Source organism: Cryphonectria parasitica (assembly GCF_011745365.1).
Source record: "Cryphonectria parasitica EP155 unplaced genomic scaffold M406scaffold_1, whole genome shotgun sequence".
NCBI classification, from domain to species: domain Eukaryota; kingdom Fungi; phylum Ascomycota; class Sordariomycetes; order Diaporthales; family Cryphonectriaceae; genus Cryphonectria; species Cryphonectria parasitica.
Window position 1 is genome coordinate 1,433,427 of NW_024468909.1, and position 17,106 is coordinate 1,450,532.

Below are 17,106 nucleotides of genomic sequence, written 5' to 3' on the forward strand. Positions count from 1 at the left end.
CATTCACTCACTGATTGTTGGTTCGTCGGGTGTACCATTTCGAGTCAGTCAAGGTCAAGGTCAATCCTTCACAGCTCAGTGCTATCTTTTTTTTTTTTTTTTCGGGGGAAAAAAAAAGAGAAGGATTCCCCGCTGGCCAGCACCGTCTGTACATTACTACGGATTACACTAGCGCCTGTTTGCCCACCCAAATTCGACTCAATGAAGTTCTTCAGCAGCAGCAAGAGGCAAACCAAAAAGTCCCACCCGGAGGAATCAAAGCTTCAGGACCACAACCTGCGCCGCGACCGCAGCCGGGACGACGACGACGACCTGCATTATCATTCGCATTCCGAGTCGACTCCCTCGACCAAATCGCCCTTGAAGTCCCTGCACAAGTCAAAGTCGGCCTCTGCCTCGCCCACAAAAAAGTCCGTTAGAGCCGCCTCGCCGGCTTCTCCCAACCTTGCCTATTCCTCTTCCTCCACCGCCACAGCCGCCGCGGCCGCTGCCGAGTCAAAACGCTCCTCCCGACGCTTCTCCAGAGTATCTTCCGACCTGGGCAAATCTTCCTCCTCTAGCCGGCGGAATAAGGTCGACCCCGACACTCACCCCCTCAACCTCCCACCCGACGAGATTAGGAGGCTCTCTGCCTTATCAGCCATGAGCGCGCGTGACTCCGTCGACAGGATGGACGTTGATCCTCCCAGCGCCGGCTCAGCGCCGGCCTCTCCCTCCCAGAGAAAACCCTCGCCACCAGCAGCAGAGCGGTCGCCTGCGCAGACACCTCCTCCGGCCACCAATGGAGCATCGTCGCCCAAGAAAGAGGACGCTCCCGCACCACCACCCCACACAAGCGACCCAAACAGCCCCCCTCCCACGCCGGCTGACGAGGCTGAGGTCTTCAAGACCCTGGGCAACAAATTTTTCAAGGAGAAGAACTACAAGCGGGCCATTGAAGAGTACACTCGAGGTACGCAACAAAAGGCCCACGGCAGGGGTGCTTCCCCTCCTCTCTTTTCATTGATAAGCTAACACAAAGACATTTGCAGCCGTCGAACTCCAGCCGGATTCGGCCACTTACCTGGGCAACAGGGCTGCAGCATATATGGCTGATGGTCGCTACGAGGCCGCTCTCGACGATTGCAAGAGAGCTGTCGATCTGGATTCCACCAACGCCAAGATCTTGCTGCGCCTCGCACGAATCTACACGAATCTTGGCCAGCCCGAGGAGGCCATGGTCACCTTCCAGCGCATCCAGCCCGCTCCTTCGGCCAAGGACATGCAGCAAGCTAAGGATATGCTGCAGTACATTGAGTCGGCCCGGCAGGGTCTGCAACAGGGATCTGGCCCCTCTATGGTGCTGCACGCCCTGGACATGGCCGAGAGGCTGCTCGGTCCTGGGGCGCGGAAACCGCGAAAGTGGCAGTTGATGCGCGGCGAGGCCTATCTGAAGATGGGCGGCGAGAATAATCTCGGCGAGGCCCAGAATGTTGCCACGCAGCTATTGAGGACAAACAGCCAGGACCCCGAGGCCCTGGTGCTGAGGGCCCGTGGGCTCTATGGGCAGGGCGACAACGACAAGGCCATGCAGGTGCTCCGTATGGCTATCGACTGTGACCCTGACTTCAGAGACGCCATCAAGTGGCTGAAGGTGATCAGGAACCTGAACAAGCTGAAGGAGGAGGGCAACACCAACTACAAGTCCGGACGGTGGCAAGAGGCCATCGACAAGTACACGGAGGCCCTCGCCGTGGATCCCGCAAACAAGTCAACCAACTCCAAGATCCTGCAGAACCGTGCCCTCTGCTACAACAAGCTCAAGGACTACGAAAAGGCTATTGGGGACTGTGACGAGGCGCTCCGGTTGGACCCCGCCTATTCCAAGGCCCGCAAGACCAAGGCGAACGCCCTGGGCGGTGCCGAAAGGTGGGAGGATGCGGTGCGGGAGTGGAAGGCGATTGTCGAGGCCGACCCATCCGATACTGCAGCCCAGAGGGAGGCCCGCAAGGCCGAACTGGAGCACAAGAAGAGTCAGCGCAAGGACTACTACAAGATTCTCGGCGTCTCCAAGGATGCTGATGACGCCACAATCAAGAAGGCATACAGGAAGATGGCCATCCAGCACCACCCCGACAAGAATCCCGGCAACGCCGAGGCGGAAGCCAAGTTCAAGGACATTAGCGAGGCCTACGAGACGTTGAGTGACCCTCAGTAAGTTTTGCCAGCCCGGCAGTACAAGTCTCTCCCATTGGTTTGATCACTAGCTAACAGCCGACGCAGGAAACGCGCTCGATACGACGCTGGTGATGACATTGATATGTCCGACATGTTTGGAGGCGGAGGTGGAGGCGGATTCGGCGGCGCTCAGGGCGTGCCTCTCGACCCAGAGATCCTTTCCCAGCTCTTCGGCCAGTCCGGCGGCTTTGGTGGCGGTGGCGGAGGCTTCGGTGGCGGCGGCGGCTTTCCCGGTGGTGGCTTCTCCTTCCCCCAGGGCGGCGGTCGATCACGGGGCTACCCAGGCGGCTTTGGTGGAGCACAAGGCGGTTTCCATTTCTCTTGACATGGGGACGAGGACGATGGCGACGATGGCGACGATGGCGACGATGAGAGTGGATCAGCCTGCTCCGACGACGAGGAGCAGGGTCAGCAACAGAGCAGTAGATGTGAGAAAGATCAAGATGAAGAACAAGACGGCGGATACTGTCGAAATGCGGCATCGTGGTGGCATGCCCAGGTGGACGCATCTGTCAAAGCGCGCGACAGGCAGCTCCAACAGCTTCGCCAGATCGGCATGGCCGTCCTCGCCTCCATCGTCCTCCTTCCCTTGCAGACATTGGTACCGCTACTGTTGGTCCTCGGCGCGGCGTATCCGTTGAGGTGTATCATGCAAAGATATAGGGCAACCTGATGATGTTTATCCAGCATAGAAAAGAACAAAAGCGGGAGCATTTTTCCAAAGAGACAACGGGGCAGCAGGAGACAGGAGGAGCCATGCTCTGGCCTGGGTCTACTGTCCACCAGGTATAGACGGGTTTGGTATCATTTCTCCTTTATTTTTTTTTTTTTGTTTCTTGAACATTGCATGGGGAAGGGGCTCTGGCGTCAGGAGAAAACTGCTGGGGACGAAGAGCGGTGTTTCACTCATGGAGCATGAAGATATTCAGAGACCGCCAAGGACAAGGGACGGCCAGTGTCTCTTTTGTTCCTCCTCCGCTTGCTCGTGTTCTCATTTGCATCTACTTGTTCAGACCTGTTTAGCTACTCTACCATGTGGCTATTTGTGTTGGGGCCATACAGATAGAAGAGAGCCCCTGAGCTCAATACCAAGTGAAAAGGGAAGAAAAAAAAGTCTGTTACTTGTACACGTGTGTCTTTTGATGGTGATAAGAAAACGAAAATCAATACTCTTTGTTCATTCTTTCCCTCCCCTTGGATCACCCCGCCACCAACACCAATATTTTTTTCTCCCTATTTCGACCTGTAGGGAGCCTAGTGTTGATCTTGCCATTGTCCTTACCAAAGGTGCAGTGAGGATGAGGCTGACTATTAGACATTCCAGTCCTAAATTAGTGACGCAGCCGGGGGTCAGCACAACTGGGGAGGGGTGCCTATATTAGTGGGGAGAAGGACGGCGGCGGCTCTTTTGGGCCCCAGACCTTTTCTGGGTTGTTCCTTAGCGGGAAAGTGGCCCATGTGTTCACTTCCGGGGTCGCAACTGGTACTTGTGGCTTAGTGCTTGGGATGACTGACCCCTGCCCAAAATTTCCAGGCCACCTGGCATCCGGTTCAACAACCTCTAGGAAGCTTAAACTGGCCCTTGCATATCGCCGTTGTTGTCGTCCTCGAGTTCAGCGTCAAAGGCTCAGCCAAACCCTTCTCTCCTGGGTGAACCTCACCGTTATCTAGTATTTCCCATAGGACCAAGTCCTAGCCGACATCCCGAGGACGCAGGTCGCCGATTTTGTTTCTGTCTCCTTGCGTGTTCCGCCGCGCGCCGCCCGGTCTCGCAGAAACGTCGCTCATTTTTTTTGGTTCCTCTTTGGTATCGACCAGACAGACGACCTGAACCCTCCTTACGACTTTGTTGATTCCCTTTACCTTCTCTTTTTCTCCCTCGAAACCTTGGCAATAGCCTGCATTATCGCCACATGTCCTCCTGCTCATCATGAGTTCCGACTACACATACGGTGCGTAAACCCCCCCCCCCCCCCAATGGCTCGACCAGCGAGCGCTTTGGAGAGGAGGAGGGCACTCAGTTCTGTTGCTGACCAAGTTTCCATATTTTGAAGACGCCGAGGGCAACCTCTGGCCTTTCTTTGCATTCACAGTCACGACGATCGCGACGCTCCCTCTGACCTACGTCCTGACCAACAGCTGGTTCAGCGATCCGTCCAAACAGTTCACAAGGATCCAGTCCGACTACAGGCCCAAACATGCCGACCTCGTTGATGTACAACGCTCCAGGGACCGGAAGCAGAGCCGACGCCCGGTTCTGACTCTCTTTGTGATCCTGGGCTGGGCTATCATGGTGTACACGGCGTACCTGATTTACTACGTGGAGGTGCCGGTGGAGAAGCGGATCTGGAACCCGTATGATATACTGGGCATCTCTGAGGTACGCGCCGCCTACTTTCTTATGGGGAATTTCTGACTGCTCCCACCTGATTTTCCCAACTGAATGCTGACCCGTGGCTGCTGCTGCTGCCGCTGCCGCCGTGTTTAGTCCGCTACCGAGAAAGTCATCAAGCGCACCTACAAGAAGCTGTCGCTCAAGTTCCACCCCGACAAGATCAGGCCCGACGCATCCAAGAACGAGACAATCGAGTCGCTAAACGACCGCTACGTGGACATCTCCAAGGCCTATCAGGCGTTGACGGACGAGGAGGTGCGCAACAACTATCTCCTCTACGGTCACCCAGACGGACGTCAGGGTACGCAGATCGGCATCGCCTTGCCCAAGCTCATGATCTCGGACGGCAACGGCAAATATGTCGTGCTCGTTTACTTCCTGCTGTTCGGTGTTCTGCTGCCCTACCTGGTCGGTTCGTGGTGGTACGGTACCCAGGCTCGCTCCAAGGAGGGTGTCTTGGTGGAGAGCGCCAACAGCCTGTTCAAGGAGTACAAGCAGGACGCCGACGTCGGCGGCGTCATCACGGCGCTTAGCACTGGCAAGGAGTTCGCCGAGGTGCTCAAGGGCGACAAGGCCGATGCGGGACTGTCGAAGCTCGAGTCGCGTATACTAGCGCCCGGTGAGGTGCAGCCTTTCGCTGGCGGCCTCTCGGTCAAGGACAAGGAGAAGCTGGAGGACCTCGACAATGGCGTGCGGAGGAAGACGCTCGCCCTGCTATGGGCCTACCTCGGCCGCGTTGAGCTGGACGATGCGACGCTGGAGAAGCAGAAGTTTGAGGTTGCTCCCATCGCTGAGTCCCTGATCAAGTCTTTTAACGCCATCACAACCGCGTACCAGATCACTGCTCCTATCCTCGCCTCCTTCCACGCCGGCCAGCGGATCATCCAGGCCTTGTCTCCCCAGGCGTCTCCTCTGCTCCAGCTCCCGTACCTCACTCCGGCTATAGCCAAGGCTATCGATGGTGACTCCAAGGTGCCCACCACGGTGCAGAAGCTCATGGACCAGCCAGATGCGCAGCGGCGAAGGCTTGCTGTCGGGAAAGATCTCCTCACCGAGGAGCAGTACCAGGCAGCGGTCAGCGTGGCGAAGCAGCTTCCTTACTTCCGTGTCGCAAAGGCCTTCTTCAAGGTGCAGGGCGAGCGCTTCATTATCCCCTCGTCTCTGGTCCAGCTCGTCGTCAAAGGTCGTATCATCCCGCCTGGTTCTGAGAATGTGCCCGAGGTAAATGCGCTCGACCTCGTCGATGTGGATCCCGCTGAAGACGACCTGGACGCCATCCTTGGACGCAAGACGCGGACCATCAAGGGAGACGACGGCAAGCCGGTCACAGTCGGAGATGATAAGCCCATCTTGCCTCCGCTCGCCTTCGCCCCTTACTTTGGCCGCGAGCACTCTCCTCGGTGGCACGTGTTCCTGTCCGACTCGAAGCAAGGCAAGATGGCTGTGCCGCCATTCACGTTTCACACATTCGACCAGCCCATCTTTGAGGAAGACGGCAAGACGCCCACGTACAACATGGTCATGTTCAAGGCACAGTTCGCCGCGCCGCCCAGCCCCGGTCACTACACCTTTGTCATGCACGTCGTGTGCGATAGCTATGTTGGCTTTGATACCAAGATGGAGGTCACCCTGGTAGTGGAGGACGCTGCTAAAGCGGCTAAGATGCAGGAGGAGGATGAAATTAGCGAGCCTGACGAGGGTAAGTTCTGTTTGATTGTTATTCTTCAATACTAGCGTATGTCACATGATGAAGCTGGGGAAACTAACTCGATACAGATTCGATAGCCGGCATTATGAACGCAGCCAAGGGCAACGCACCACCACCGCCCAAGAGAAAGCAGGCTCCTGCAAAGAAAGATGACTCGGAAGAAGAGAGCGGCACGGAGGAGGAAGAGGATGATACAAGCGCTACTAATACCGACACAGAGCCGGAGGACTGAAGCAGGGGATTTGGCGACAATGGAGTCTAGGGGGTTTTTGATCAGAGACCTTTATTACGTACATAGTGCGAGGAAGGGCTGGAAAGGGACACTGCGAAGCGCACTGCGGAAGTGCACATAAGTGTTAGAAACTCATTATAAAATAAAATAAGAACGAAGAAAAAAATCAACCCTTCGGCATATCTAGGCATATCTAGATCTGCATGTTGATTAGAATTGAAACGGACACACAGAAACACGAGGCGCATCTTTTATGATACGTTGACGCCAATTTCGATACCGATGTCTCTTGGGTCCCGCTTGTCTTCTGGTCTATCTACTTCCTACACAAATGATGAGCCGTTCTCTACCTATGTCCACAAAACATTTACCTATGTATATCTATACATGCGCTTTTATGTTTTGTACAGTCTAATCAGTACTGCGCCCTGCACTGTTGTCATTACCCAACCGTATAAGCGTCCTCGGATCCACCCCCCACCGTTGTAGGTAAGCGGCAGACGTTTGAGCAAGTCCAAACATTATTGGTCAGCCGAAGCCACCAGACTTCCTACACCGTCTTCTTGCTCTTCCCACCAGGCCCCCACTCCTCCTTGATGAAATCCGCACACCTCTCCCCGACCATGATGGTAGGCAACATTGTGTGCGAGCTGGGCATGCGCGGAAACACGCTCGTGTCAGCTACGCGCAGGTTGCGCACCCCGTGCACGCGCAGGTGCTGGTCGACAACGCCCGACTGCGCGTCTTGCGAGATGGCGCAGGTACAGGATGTATGAAGGCTTGTGGTGGCTACTGTACGGATGTAGTCGTCGATCTCGTCGTCTGTGACTGTCGCCCACGTGCGGCCGTCGGTCTTAGTTGTGGCCGCCGTCACTGAGCTGGGGGAATCATCATTGTCGAGAAGAGGCATCTTCTCGGCTGCAGACGCGCCGCTGGTGAGGCTCTCGGCGATGGGAACCCTGTGCATCTGCGGGGGGAGCGTCCACTCTGGGTCATTCCTCGTCAGCTCGAACTCGGCAAGACGGTCTGGTCTGTTCCCCGGCGCAAAGGCCAGCGGCGTAGGATATGGGTATCCCGAGTTCTGAAACGCCTCGGCCAGGCGCATGGCGAAGCGGACAGCTTTACGGACGAGTGGGAAATCCCGCTCGTCACGCAGCATGGGGTGAGTGACTTTGGGCAGCGTCAGCGGGTCAGCGTCAGCGAGCTCGACGCGGCCCTTGGAGAAGGGCTGGACGAGGCAGGCGTAGAAGGTGAGGAAGGGCTCATAAATGGGCCGCTTGAAGCAATTGCAGGGCATGATCATGATCTCGATGTCCGGAACGTTGCGCACCGCGGTGACATCCATGTTGTCCTCGTTGGAGTCCGGATCACGCGCTGTCACCGTCATGGTCGCGTTGTCGAGGGCGCCACTGCGCACGAAGATGGTGTTGACGTTGGAGCCGTGACGCAGGAGACCTACGCCAAGGAGGAGCCAGAGCAGCATGTGCCACAGGCCGTAGAGCGCCGTTGTCAACAGGTGGACGGATTCCTTGAGGGGCACGTCGAGCTGCACGGGGATGGCGTAGTGGTCAGCCAGGGATGCGCCGACCTGGGGCAGGTCCCGGACCACGGGGATGCTGTGCTGCTCGAGCTGCTGTTTCGGGCCCAGACCGCTGAGCATCAGCACCTGTGGCGTGATAAGCCCACCACAGCAGACGATCACCTCGCGTCTTGCCTTCACATAGACGTCTCCGCTCTTGGTTCCTCCACCTCTCCCTGGACCTGCTCTCTTCACAGGGCGCAGGTAGACGCCCCGGACGACACCTGCGTCGCCGTCCACATCTAGGCGCGAGGCCACCGTCCCTGTGCAGACGGTCAGGTGGCCACGTCGCTCAAGGGCGATCTTCTTATTGAGATAGGCATGGTAGGCGGTCCTCCTGCGCGCAGCACTGTCTATCGCCAGATCGGCGCGGTAGAAGCCCATGGCGGGTGCTGAGGGGTCATTGACGTCGTTTACCAGGGGCAGCCCCACAGCCTGTGCAGCTTTCTCGAGACTTTACGAATGTGAAAAGTAAGCAAGGGGATAACGAACGAAGATGGGGTATGTGCGCAAAACAAAACTTACTATTTTCCCCATTCGAATTGCACATCAAACTGCCTGCACTCGATCGGGCCTGTGGACATTGTAATGACCTGTCATCAGTCTTCCAATCTTCTTCTTCCTTCCCTGAGTCTCTTCATGCCCCAAACACAGAGCTACTCACCTTCATGCCCTCTGGCCTTCGAGTTCGGGTGTGCAACAGCGTTCTCGATCTTTCGAAAATACGGCTCCACATGCTCCCATGACCACTCGTCGAGCCCCTCGTCGGCCCAGGAGGTATAGTCAGCAGGCGGCCCGCGGGTCAGGATCATGGCGTTGAGGCGCGAGGCACCACCGAGCCCACGAGCGGTCCAGAGCCTCGCCCTGTAGTCGTTGGCGTTGGGGATGGGCTCAGTGAAGTGGTCGTCCACGACCTGTCTGCTCTGGCCATCCAAGATCGCCTGGCTGGGGAGCGGAATGCGCGAGAGAAGGATGTCGCCCACTCGGCCCCTCTCGACAACCAACACCGAGACGCTGGGGTCTTCTGAGAGGCGGGATGCTACCACACATCCTCCTGTGCCGCCTGTGTTGATGTTGAAGAAGGTTTGTTTGTTAGCGAGAGGAGAGGTAGATTTCGAGAGACACGCCCAAGTGTATGGTTTTTCCTGTTGGGGTTATGGAAAATTAAAAATAGAATAAAAAAACTCACCTCCGACGACGATGTAGTCGTACGTGTTCCCATCCAGCTTTGCAGCATCCACCTCGGGATAAGAGGACAGGAAGGAGAACATGGCCGAGGTTCTTTCCTTTTCCACGCTGCAAACAGGTACTCAACGCAGCGGCCACTCGATAGAAACACGAGTTGGAGAAGGGAAGAGGAAAGGAAAGAGTAAATGAGGGACCCACTGTCTTTTTTGCGGGAGTCGTGATGGCCCTATCTACTTATGTATGGGTCGCCGAGGTCGTTTATGTACTTAAGGTTTAGCGTGAGCTCCTCTTTCCAACGTACAATTAAAGTACAACGACACAGAACCGGCCGCGATGTTTGATGGTAAGAAAGAGATTAATTACAATCCGTTGGATTTAGCACTTATTGTAAACCTTGTCACCACGCCGCACACTACAGGCAGTCTGACCCACCTTTGTCTGGCTTCAAGCTTATATCTTTATAATGTGACTTTCTCTCTCTCTCTCTTTTCTCTCATAAGACAACAGATATGTCAACCAAGTTGTCATTTTCAATTACCGATACTTTTAAGGATATTTTTTATTACGAAAAATGATAATGAGACAATGTCTTCATAAATTTGTTTTCACAAAGCAATGTTGGGCAGGAGAAATATGTCAAAGTGAAGTTCGATATTAAAATTAATTAATCCAAACATTTATACATTGGCCTTTTGTTATAGATGTTAAGGTCTGAATATATGCAGCAGATCCATCAATTACCTATAATGACTACTAATCAAACCGATGCCTACCACTCGCTATACTACTTGCCTCATCATCCCCCGAGTCCACACTATCCAAATCCCGATCCAAATGCGCCCCGATTTCATAAGACCGTCCAAAACAAGCGTTGTACCGCCTGAAGGCTGTCTCGATCAACAGCCCAACCTCCTTCCTATCCCGCCCAATCACCCCCAGAGCCAGCAAGGACTCCGTCTCCTCGATCCACGCCTTGAGCTGGCGGAAGTCGGCCTCACTCTTGCCCAGATTTTCCGGCAACGCCTTGCCCTTGATGAGCGTCAACACACCAGCAATGGCCGTGTTCACCGCTCCCAGCACGGTGACCGTCTTGTAGAAGTCGTCCTCCCGCAGCCCAAGGCACGTCAGCGTGGCGCCCACCACGATCTGCATACCGTGGCAGCCCCAGACCAGCCCGCTGACGGTATGGTGCAGGAGCTGTCTCCGCCGCTGCTCCCGGACGACGGTGCGGTAGATGCCCGTGGCTGTCCTTGCCCGGCCCTGCTCGAGGGTGCTGTGGTCCTCCGCCGAGGAGGCCTCGCTGTTGATGCCCACCGCCCGACGAAACATGAGGAGGTGCTCGTCGTTGTTGCCGCGTGCTGGGCCGCCCAGCGGATCAGACCAGAGTGCCCCGTAGCTCAGACCGGAGTTGGTCCTCTCGGGTCCAGCAGCATGGTCCTCTTTGGAGTCTGTGCTGCTCATACTTGGTCGGTTGATGTCATGACTATTGCTGGACCCGTTGTGTTGTAAGAGGGGCGTCGAGTCAGACGACAGATGTAATATATTCGTCCACATAGACATGTTGTATCGTGTGAGAGGATTTGAAGAGGGAAAGAGAAAGAAAGGAAATTCGAATAGTCTACTACAAGACTTGACCGACTCCAATGGTGGTGATGAATTGAAATTCAGTGCTGCGTTCGATTGAAGAGGTAATTAATTATTTGGCGCTGACGCTGGGGTTTTCTTTGGAAACTTGAAAACAACTTTGGAGATTTGGTACTGCTGAGAAAAGCCTGCCAAAAAAAAAAAAAAAGAGAGAAACTTAGCGAGAACATATCTTTATACTTTGTTTAATTATCTCGTGGCATCTTTCAAACAGGTGCCATATACCGTGTGAGCCCATTTCTGGCGATGAAGGCCTCGAACCTCGTGAGGCGTATGGCGCATCGTGACCATCAGGTACGGTGGTCAGCCGCCGCGGCCCGTCTGACTCGATGCCAAACCACCTGGTTGGCCGGCCAGGCACCAAACGTCTAAAGTGATTTGATCGCATGCCGCGCAGCCTATTGAGGTATGGCAGCGGATGACTCGCCCACTTCCCTTCCAGTTCGAGAACCACAGGTCGTGTCTCGGATGCCTACCCTTTCGTCGTGGGGGGGGGGGAGGGAACTGCCATGGCACAGGCGCCAGGGGTCACACTTTGGCGCTCGGGCTTCCGACATTATTGTCGGCTGACATGTGTCCAGACTTGTCTGTAATTTCTCTTCTCACTGTTTACAGTTCATTCAACTTACTGAAGTCACGGGTGGAAAAGAAGAGAGGGCTACAAAAAGGGGGGGGGGGGGAGAGAATTCATGTCTGTTCATTTTCCGAAACGGCATGCATGAAATAGTCAAGGGCTAGAGCTAAAACATACACACATTTCCAAGAGGGGAATGAAGAAAACAAAATAAGACGAAAAGAGAAATTCCTTGTTGGAGAAGTAGAAAAGGCTGCTGTAACTGAATAGATCCAAATAGCAAAAGAAGAAACCAACGCGATCCCGACAAGATTCGAACTCGCAATCTTCAGAGGTGGCCTGCTACAACCGAAATCTGACGCCTTACCATTAGGCCACAGGACCAATGACAAGAGTTCTTATCACTTTATCCATATCCCAAAGGTAGAGGCCAACTACAGACTGGAAGATGACATCTCGTGAACTCTCACCATCCCCTCCTGACATCATAACGATATCGTCTTTCAACATTTCATCTATAAGACATCTATAAGAATTCCAAAACGAAACAAACATTAGGCGCATCAATAGACCGTTTAATTCGTGAGTTCATTCATTGACTAAATTACTATAAATAATAGCAGCAAGCCACTTGCGTTAGTCGGGAGCCCTAGTAGTCAAAAGAGAAGACAAGACAATTAGTAGTTGTTATCCGACGAGCCCAAGCCGGAAGCCTCCTCCCGCTTCTCGCGGCCCTTGTGCTCCAGGCCCTGGTTGTTCAGCTTGTCGCCAACCTTCTCCATCAGCTTGCCCAGCGTGCTGTCCTTGCCACCACTGCCGCCGCCCGTAGCGCCACCGGCGCCGCCACTGCCGTAATTGTCGCTGCCGGTGTTGCCGGAGCCGTAGCCACCACTCTGGTTGCCACTGCTGCCGTACGAGTCAGAACCGAGACCTCCCTGGTTAGAGGTGCCATAGCTGTCAGAGCCGCCCAGACCGCCACCGGTGCGGCCTCCGGAGCTGCCAAAGTCGTCACCACCTACGCCCCCCTGGGTGCGACCCCCGGAGCTGCCAAAGTCGTCGCCACCTAAGCCACCCTGGGAGCGGCCCGAGCTGCCAAAGGTGTCACCACCAGTGTTGCCGGAGCCGAACTCATCTCCGCGCCCGCCGGAGCTGCCAAACTTCTCGCGCCCGGTCGAGCCGATGTTGCTGCCGACCTCGCCGCCAGAGGCAAAGTTGCCGCCCCCTGCACCGCCAGAGCTGAAGTCGCCCGCACCCTGGCCGCCGGAGCCGTAGTTGTCACGGCCTGAGGACAGCGAGTCGCTGCCGAGGTTGTTGCCCGTGGATCCCTGCTCGTAGCTATCGTTGCCTGATCCAAAGTTGTCACCGCGGCGGCCCGAGCCCTGAAAGAAGAAGAAGGAAGGTCAGCATGATTGGGTTGCACTGGCCGCGGACGACAAGGTCAGGTAGTAGTAGAGAGAAAGGTGATGAAGGATATCATCCTTACAAGGCTCGAGTCGTTGCCGCCGTAGTTAGACTGTCATGAAGTCAGTATGGCTATGGGGGATGAAGAGAACAACAATTGATAGGGGTGGATGCTTACATCGTCGTTGCCACCGAAAGACATGGTAACAGATTTGTGGTAGGGGGTGTTTTTTTTTTTTGGGGGGGGGATGTTGATATGAATGTGGTGGAGAGTAGAAGTAGTTGAGGCACACAAACCAGACTCACTCTTCGGCATCAAGGCAAGCGTCGAATGTATATATATATATATATATATATATATATATATATACAACACTACACATTGCATCGTGCCCTTTCTCCCTTCGACCCCCTCTCCATGAGAGCTACGTCACCGGAGGCCCCCTCCTTTCTACTAGAGTAGTAACATCTCGTCAACATATGTGGGATGCAGACGTGCACTAAGCTAGGAGAGGTTTGAAGCCTGTTTCTTCAGCCTAAGGGATGCCGGCAGCGAACTATAGCCTTGCTTCTTGTGGTGCACGGGCAAGGAGGCTGGTGTGTGATTTGATGGTCCGATCCAAGGCCGTCTGGTACGTAGTACCTGTTCAAGTGTCCTCGTCCCCGTAAATCCAGGCTGTGCTTTGCGTGCGTCGGTACATTTCGTCATGTCATGTGTTGTGTGTTGCGTTGCAGGGTGTATGTATCTGGAATGTATAGGAACAAAGGAACCAAAAACAGGTATATAGGATCAGAGAGGAACAAGGCTCCTCCTCCACCCCAGTACGTCGGGCCACAAAAAGGCAACACCACTAGCCGCAACATCACACAAAGACTATCGCCATCCAGATCGTAGCCAACTTTTCCCCAAACGGAACAGGCGTCGTCTCATAGTGGAAGTCAGCGGCGCACGGCACCACATAAGAGTCCGGAAGGAAGGACATGGCGTCATTGGACATGTCAAAGATCGAGATGGAATGGTCGGTTGGCAGAGCTCTCCAAGAATTGGCTTCCTCCCGAGGTAGTGGTTGACTGCATAGCATAGCTGCCGCCAGTGTAGAGCATTGATTGATGTTCTGGGCCAGCCTTGGCCAGCTTTTGCACATGTTCCATGACGGCTTAGGGTGAGCACGTGCTAGGCTACCCCTGCTCACGCCTCTCTCTTTCCTGCTAAGCTCTCCCTTGCCAAGTTTTCCAGGTGCTGCCGAATGTAGTTTGTTCATAGTAGTGTTGCAGTGCTGCTTTTAGTGCTGTCAGCAGCCTCCAATAGTGGTTTGGGGGCGCTAGCTCGGCCGTTGGCGCTGGTGGTGCCTTTTGGCATTACGGCCACTTTTCAAGACGTTGCCCATTGTACCCCGCGTGCCCGCGTCTCGCCACGATTTCGTCAATGGCGCCTTCGAGATTAAAGGAACGACGATGAGCTTCTTAGGGGGGTTTTGCTGAAACCTGGCTCTGGTATTAGGCCACACACGTCATTCGAGCTTGGGGCACGAATCAAAGCATGGCCTGCGGCGGAATGTGTCTCATTGGCGTGGTTCGCACCAAAAAAGCAAAGGTTGTCGGTACCGGGCAAATCAGAGCGACACGAATGGCTTGGCCGTCGTACAGCAGCCAAGATTTGATATTCCCGCTTCTCGTTATTCCGTGAGAAGGAGGTAGATTACTAGCCCCCGTTGGAGATGCTCTTGCGCGTCTCACAACTTGCTCGAGCCGCCCCCGTCACCAAGGGCGCCGCTCATCATGAACATATCCTGCTGCGCCGTTCTCCTTTCTTCAGGGCCGAAGAGCACCAGCTCCCGACCGCCCTTAGTGCCCCACCAAGCCACGCTGATGGCAGCCCTCTCCACATCCATCTCCCCGTTTCCCAATATCTCCCAGAATCTATGTTTGGCAGCCTCTCGCATGGATGGATCCGAGATCTCATGTAGTGCCCTACCGATGGCGTTCATCCATTCCTCCACAATGGGTGGCGGCAGGAAAGGGAGCGCATCGATCAGTGTAAGGACCAGTGCACCCTGTTCAGACATTGGTTGAGGTGCGGCATGGCTGTGATCATGTGTCGCCGGTGATAGCAACCCCTGGCCGGCGGATGGGATGCGAAACCGGACCATTTCTAATAGTGTCTCGCCGAGTTCTGGCCTCGTTCCTGACACAGGGAATGGAGGCGAAAGGATCTGCATGAGGGTGCTAAAGGCGAGTCGAAACTGACGGGGGGAGATGTGTGACGGGAAGGACTCAAGGAGGGCTTCGGCGTAAAACGGGGCCATCTTGACGGCGATGGGCCCGTTCTGAGGACATGAGAGGACAGAGAGGATGGCGGCATGGGCTGCTTCAAAGAGCTCGGTCATGCGCTGTGACTGTATTGCCGTGCGGGAGAGGTATGCTGTGGCCGGCTGAACGATGAGGCTCTCGCAGGCCTCTGGTGATATGTTGAGAGGGAGGTGTTCGGCCGTGTTCAGGTAGAAGAGGTCCAACGTTCTCTGGAGGGCATGTGTCGGTATGGGACCTGTGCTTATCATGGGCACTGTCTCCCTCAGGAAGGCGACCGCGGGAGCCGCATACCTCGCAAGAATGTCAATAGACGTGAGATATGAGAAGGTATACACCTGGAAGCTGTCGTTCCCTCTTGAAGAGATGAAGTAGAGGTTTCGGTAGATGTGCAGCGTCTTTGCTGCCACGACAGGAGCCATGGCATCGTGTCTCAGGTGAGGGTCCAGAAGACCCCTGGCTGTCACGCCTCGCAAGATGGCCACGGCTGCGAAGAGGATGTTTGTGAGAAATCGCCATATAGCCGGCCAGGGAACTTGAAAAGTGGCCTCCATGAGACACAACGCCTCCTCGTCAGAGGCCTCGATCTCGGCGAGTCTCGTGTGTCGCCACTGGTCGAGTAACGTCGCAGTGAAGCTCACGAGGTCGTCCTGGGCCTGTAAGACCAGGCGATGGTCCCTCGCTTTCTCGACAGCAAACGCAATCAATTGGGACAAAGGACCGGCTGTCTCCACCAGGGGCTTCGACGTGAGCCTTTGTAACGCCATGAACGAGCCAGACGTCTCAGGCCACTCGAGCCTTGAGCCAATCTGCCTGATATCTGTTCCAATCACCCCAAGAAACATTCCTCCTTGAAACCCGTCTCTTCCGACCAGAGCTTGGAGAGCCACAGGCAGAAGCGCATCGCAATCGACATCCAACCTGGCCTGTTCTGACATCAACGGGAAGGCCCAATTCAGAGCCAACACAACCGCTGGTCTCGCGACAGGCGGTTCTCTGTCCAAACTCCGCAGGGAAAGATTCGCGGCGGTGACAACAGCACCTTCAAGAGTCCTCCTCATAGATCCCGACAAGCTCCGCCTGTCGTTCCCCTCGAAGCCCATCAGTATCCCCACCAGTACCAGCAGGTGCTGCCACCGGCTGCTCCTCTCATCTGCACCCTTGACCACCGCTCTGGCCCACGCCTCGCTGGTCAGCCCGCCGCCCACAGGCGGGCTCGACGTGATGCCGAACCCTAGTGCAGTGCGCTTATCCGCGTTATCGAGCTCGTTGTGCCGCACGTGGATCGCGGCCGTGTTGAACACGGAGAGCACGCGCAGGCAGGTCTCGCGGAGGGGGTCGGCGTGCGGAGAGGGAGGATGGTGCCATATCGCGGGCGCGGTGAGGAACTGGGATGTCAGGAGGGTCAGGTTGAGAGGGTTGGTCAGCTCGGTGAGGAGGGTGAGGGTCGTGCCGAAGAGACGGTCGGTATGGCGCTCATCGCGAATGGACTGGTAGTCGGCGAGGACTTGGTTGAGGAGACGGTCGGCCGGCATCGTGGGGCGGCGTAGAAAGGAGATTTTGCTATGTCATCTGAATGTGCTGCTCAGATCTGTAAATCATAGCATCTTCCTACATGCGGCATGTGAAATGAACCTGCAAAAGTATGCATGCGCTGTGCTGTCGAGATGTTAAATGTTGAAGTTTGGTCACCCTGTGGATCGGAGTGCTAAAGCGCTTGTACCACAGCGTACCTACCCTTGTGCTCAAAGCATAAATTGCCGAGGCATAGCGCTGACACGCTCGAGCCCTGACCTCATTCCCATGTGTTCGCGATCGCCAATCTCCCGCCCCAACTACCACATGAAAAGGAGACAACATC

General features: G+C 55.3%; 5 protein-coding genes and 1 non-coding gene across 6 annotated transcripts; 2 read left to right on the forward strand and 4 right to left on the reverse strand.

The window, feature by feature from the left end:
* Positions 1-267: 267 nt before the first annotated feature.
* Positions 268-3,330, forward strand: M406DRAFT_270806 (uncharacterized protein). The gene is made up of 4 exons (XM_040918092.1): positions 268-414; positions 496-952; positions 1,032-2,193; positions 2,263-3,330. Exons 2-4 carry the CDS (start codon positions 643-645, stop codon positions 2,540-2,542), a joined length of 1,752 nt encoding a protein of 583 aa, XP_040780787.1. The 5' UTR covers positions 268-414; positions 496-642; the 3' UTR covers positions 2,543-3,330.
* An 817-nt stretch (positions 3,331-4,147) lies between these two features.
* M406DRAFT_66289 (uncharacterized protein) lies at positions 4,148-6,552 on the forward strand (the record flags this gene model as incomplete). The annotated part of the gene is made up of 4 exons (XM_040924989.1): positions 4,148-4,169; positions 4,272-4,597; positions 4,706-6,311; positions 6,389-6,552. 4 exons carry the CDS (start codon positions 4,148-4,150, stop codon positions 6,550-6,552), a joined length of 2,118 nt encoding a protein of 705 aa, XP_040780788.1.
* Positions 6,553-7,102: 550 nt separating this feature from the next.
* M406DRAFT_247587 (alcohol oxidase) lies at positions 7,103-9,402 on the reverse strand (the record flags this gene model as incomplete). The annotated part of the gene is made up of 5 exons (XM_040916470.1): positions 7,103-7,430; positions 7,539-8,585; positions 8,657-8,705; positions 8,796-9,194; positions 9,321-9,402. 5 exons carry the CDS (start codon positions 9,400-9,402, stop codon positions 7,103-7,105), a joined length of 1,905 nt encoding a protein of 634 aa, XP_040780789.1.
* A 784-nt stretch (positions 9,403-10,186) lies between these two features.
* On the reverse strand, positions 10,187-10,702 carry M406DRAFT_241259 (uncharacterized protein; the record flags this gene model as incomplete). Its single annotated transcript, XM_040916144.1, has 1 exon — positions 10,187-10,702. A coding segment is annotated over one exon (516 nt), but the record flags the coding sequence as incomplete, so codon positions are not given.
* Positions 10,703-11,835: 1,133 nt separating this feature from the next.
* M406DRAFT_t28 lies at positions 11,836-11,921 on the reverse strand. The gene has a single exon. It is a non-coding gene; the product is annotated as a tRNA-Arg (tRNA).
* Positions 11,922-14,008: 2,087 nt separating this feature from the next.
* M406DRAFT_86641 (uncharacterized protein) lies at positions 14,009-16,910 on the reverse strand. The gene has a single exon (XM_040926083.1). The coding sequence runs from the start codon at positions 16,778-16,780 to the stop codon at positions 14,672-14,674; it is 2,109 nt and encodes a 702-aa protein (XP_040780791.1). The 5' UTR covers positions 16,781-16,910; the 3' UTR covers positions 14,009-14,671.
* Positions 16,911-17,106: the final 196 nt, after the last annotated feature.

Bases quoted from the DNA above. Each gene is read 5' to 3' on its own strand.
- M406DRAFT_270806 (XM_040918092.1), top strand. From the start codon at position 643: ATGAGCGCGCGTGACTCCGTCGACAGGATGGACGTTGATCCTCCCAGC. The intron at 953-1,031 runs GTACGCAACAAA...AGACATTTGCAG, and splicing joins CATTGAAGAGTACACTCGAG to CCGTCGAACTCCAGCCGGAT. The intron at 2,194-2,262 runs GTAAGTTTTGCC...CAGCCGACGCAG, and splicing joins GAGACGTTGAGTGACCCTCA to GAAACGCGCTCGATACGACG.
- M406DRAFT_86641 (XM_040926083.1), bottom strand. From the start codon at position 16,780: ATGCCGGCCGACCGTCTCCTCAACCAAGTCCTCGCCGACTACCAGTCC.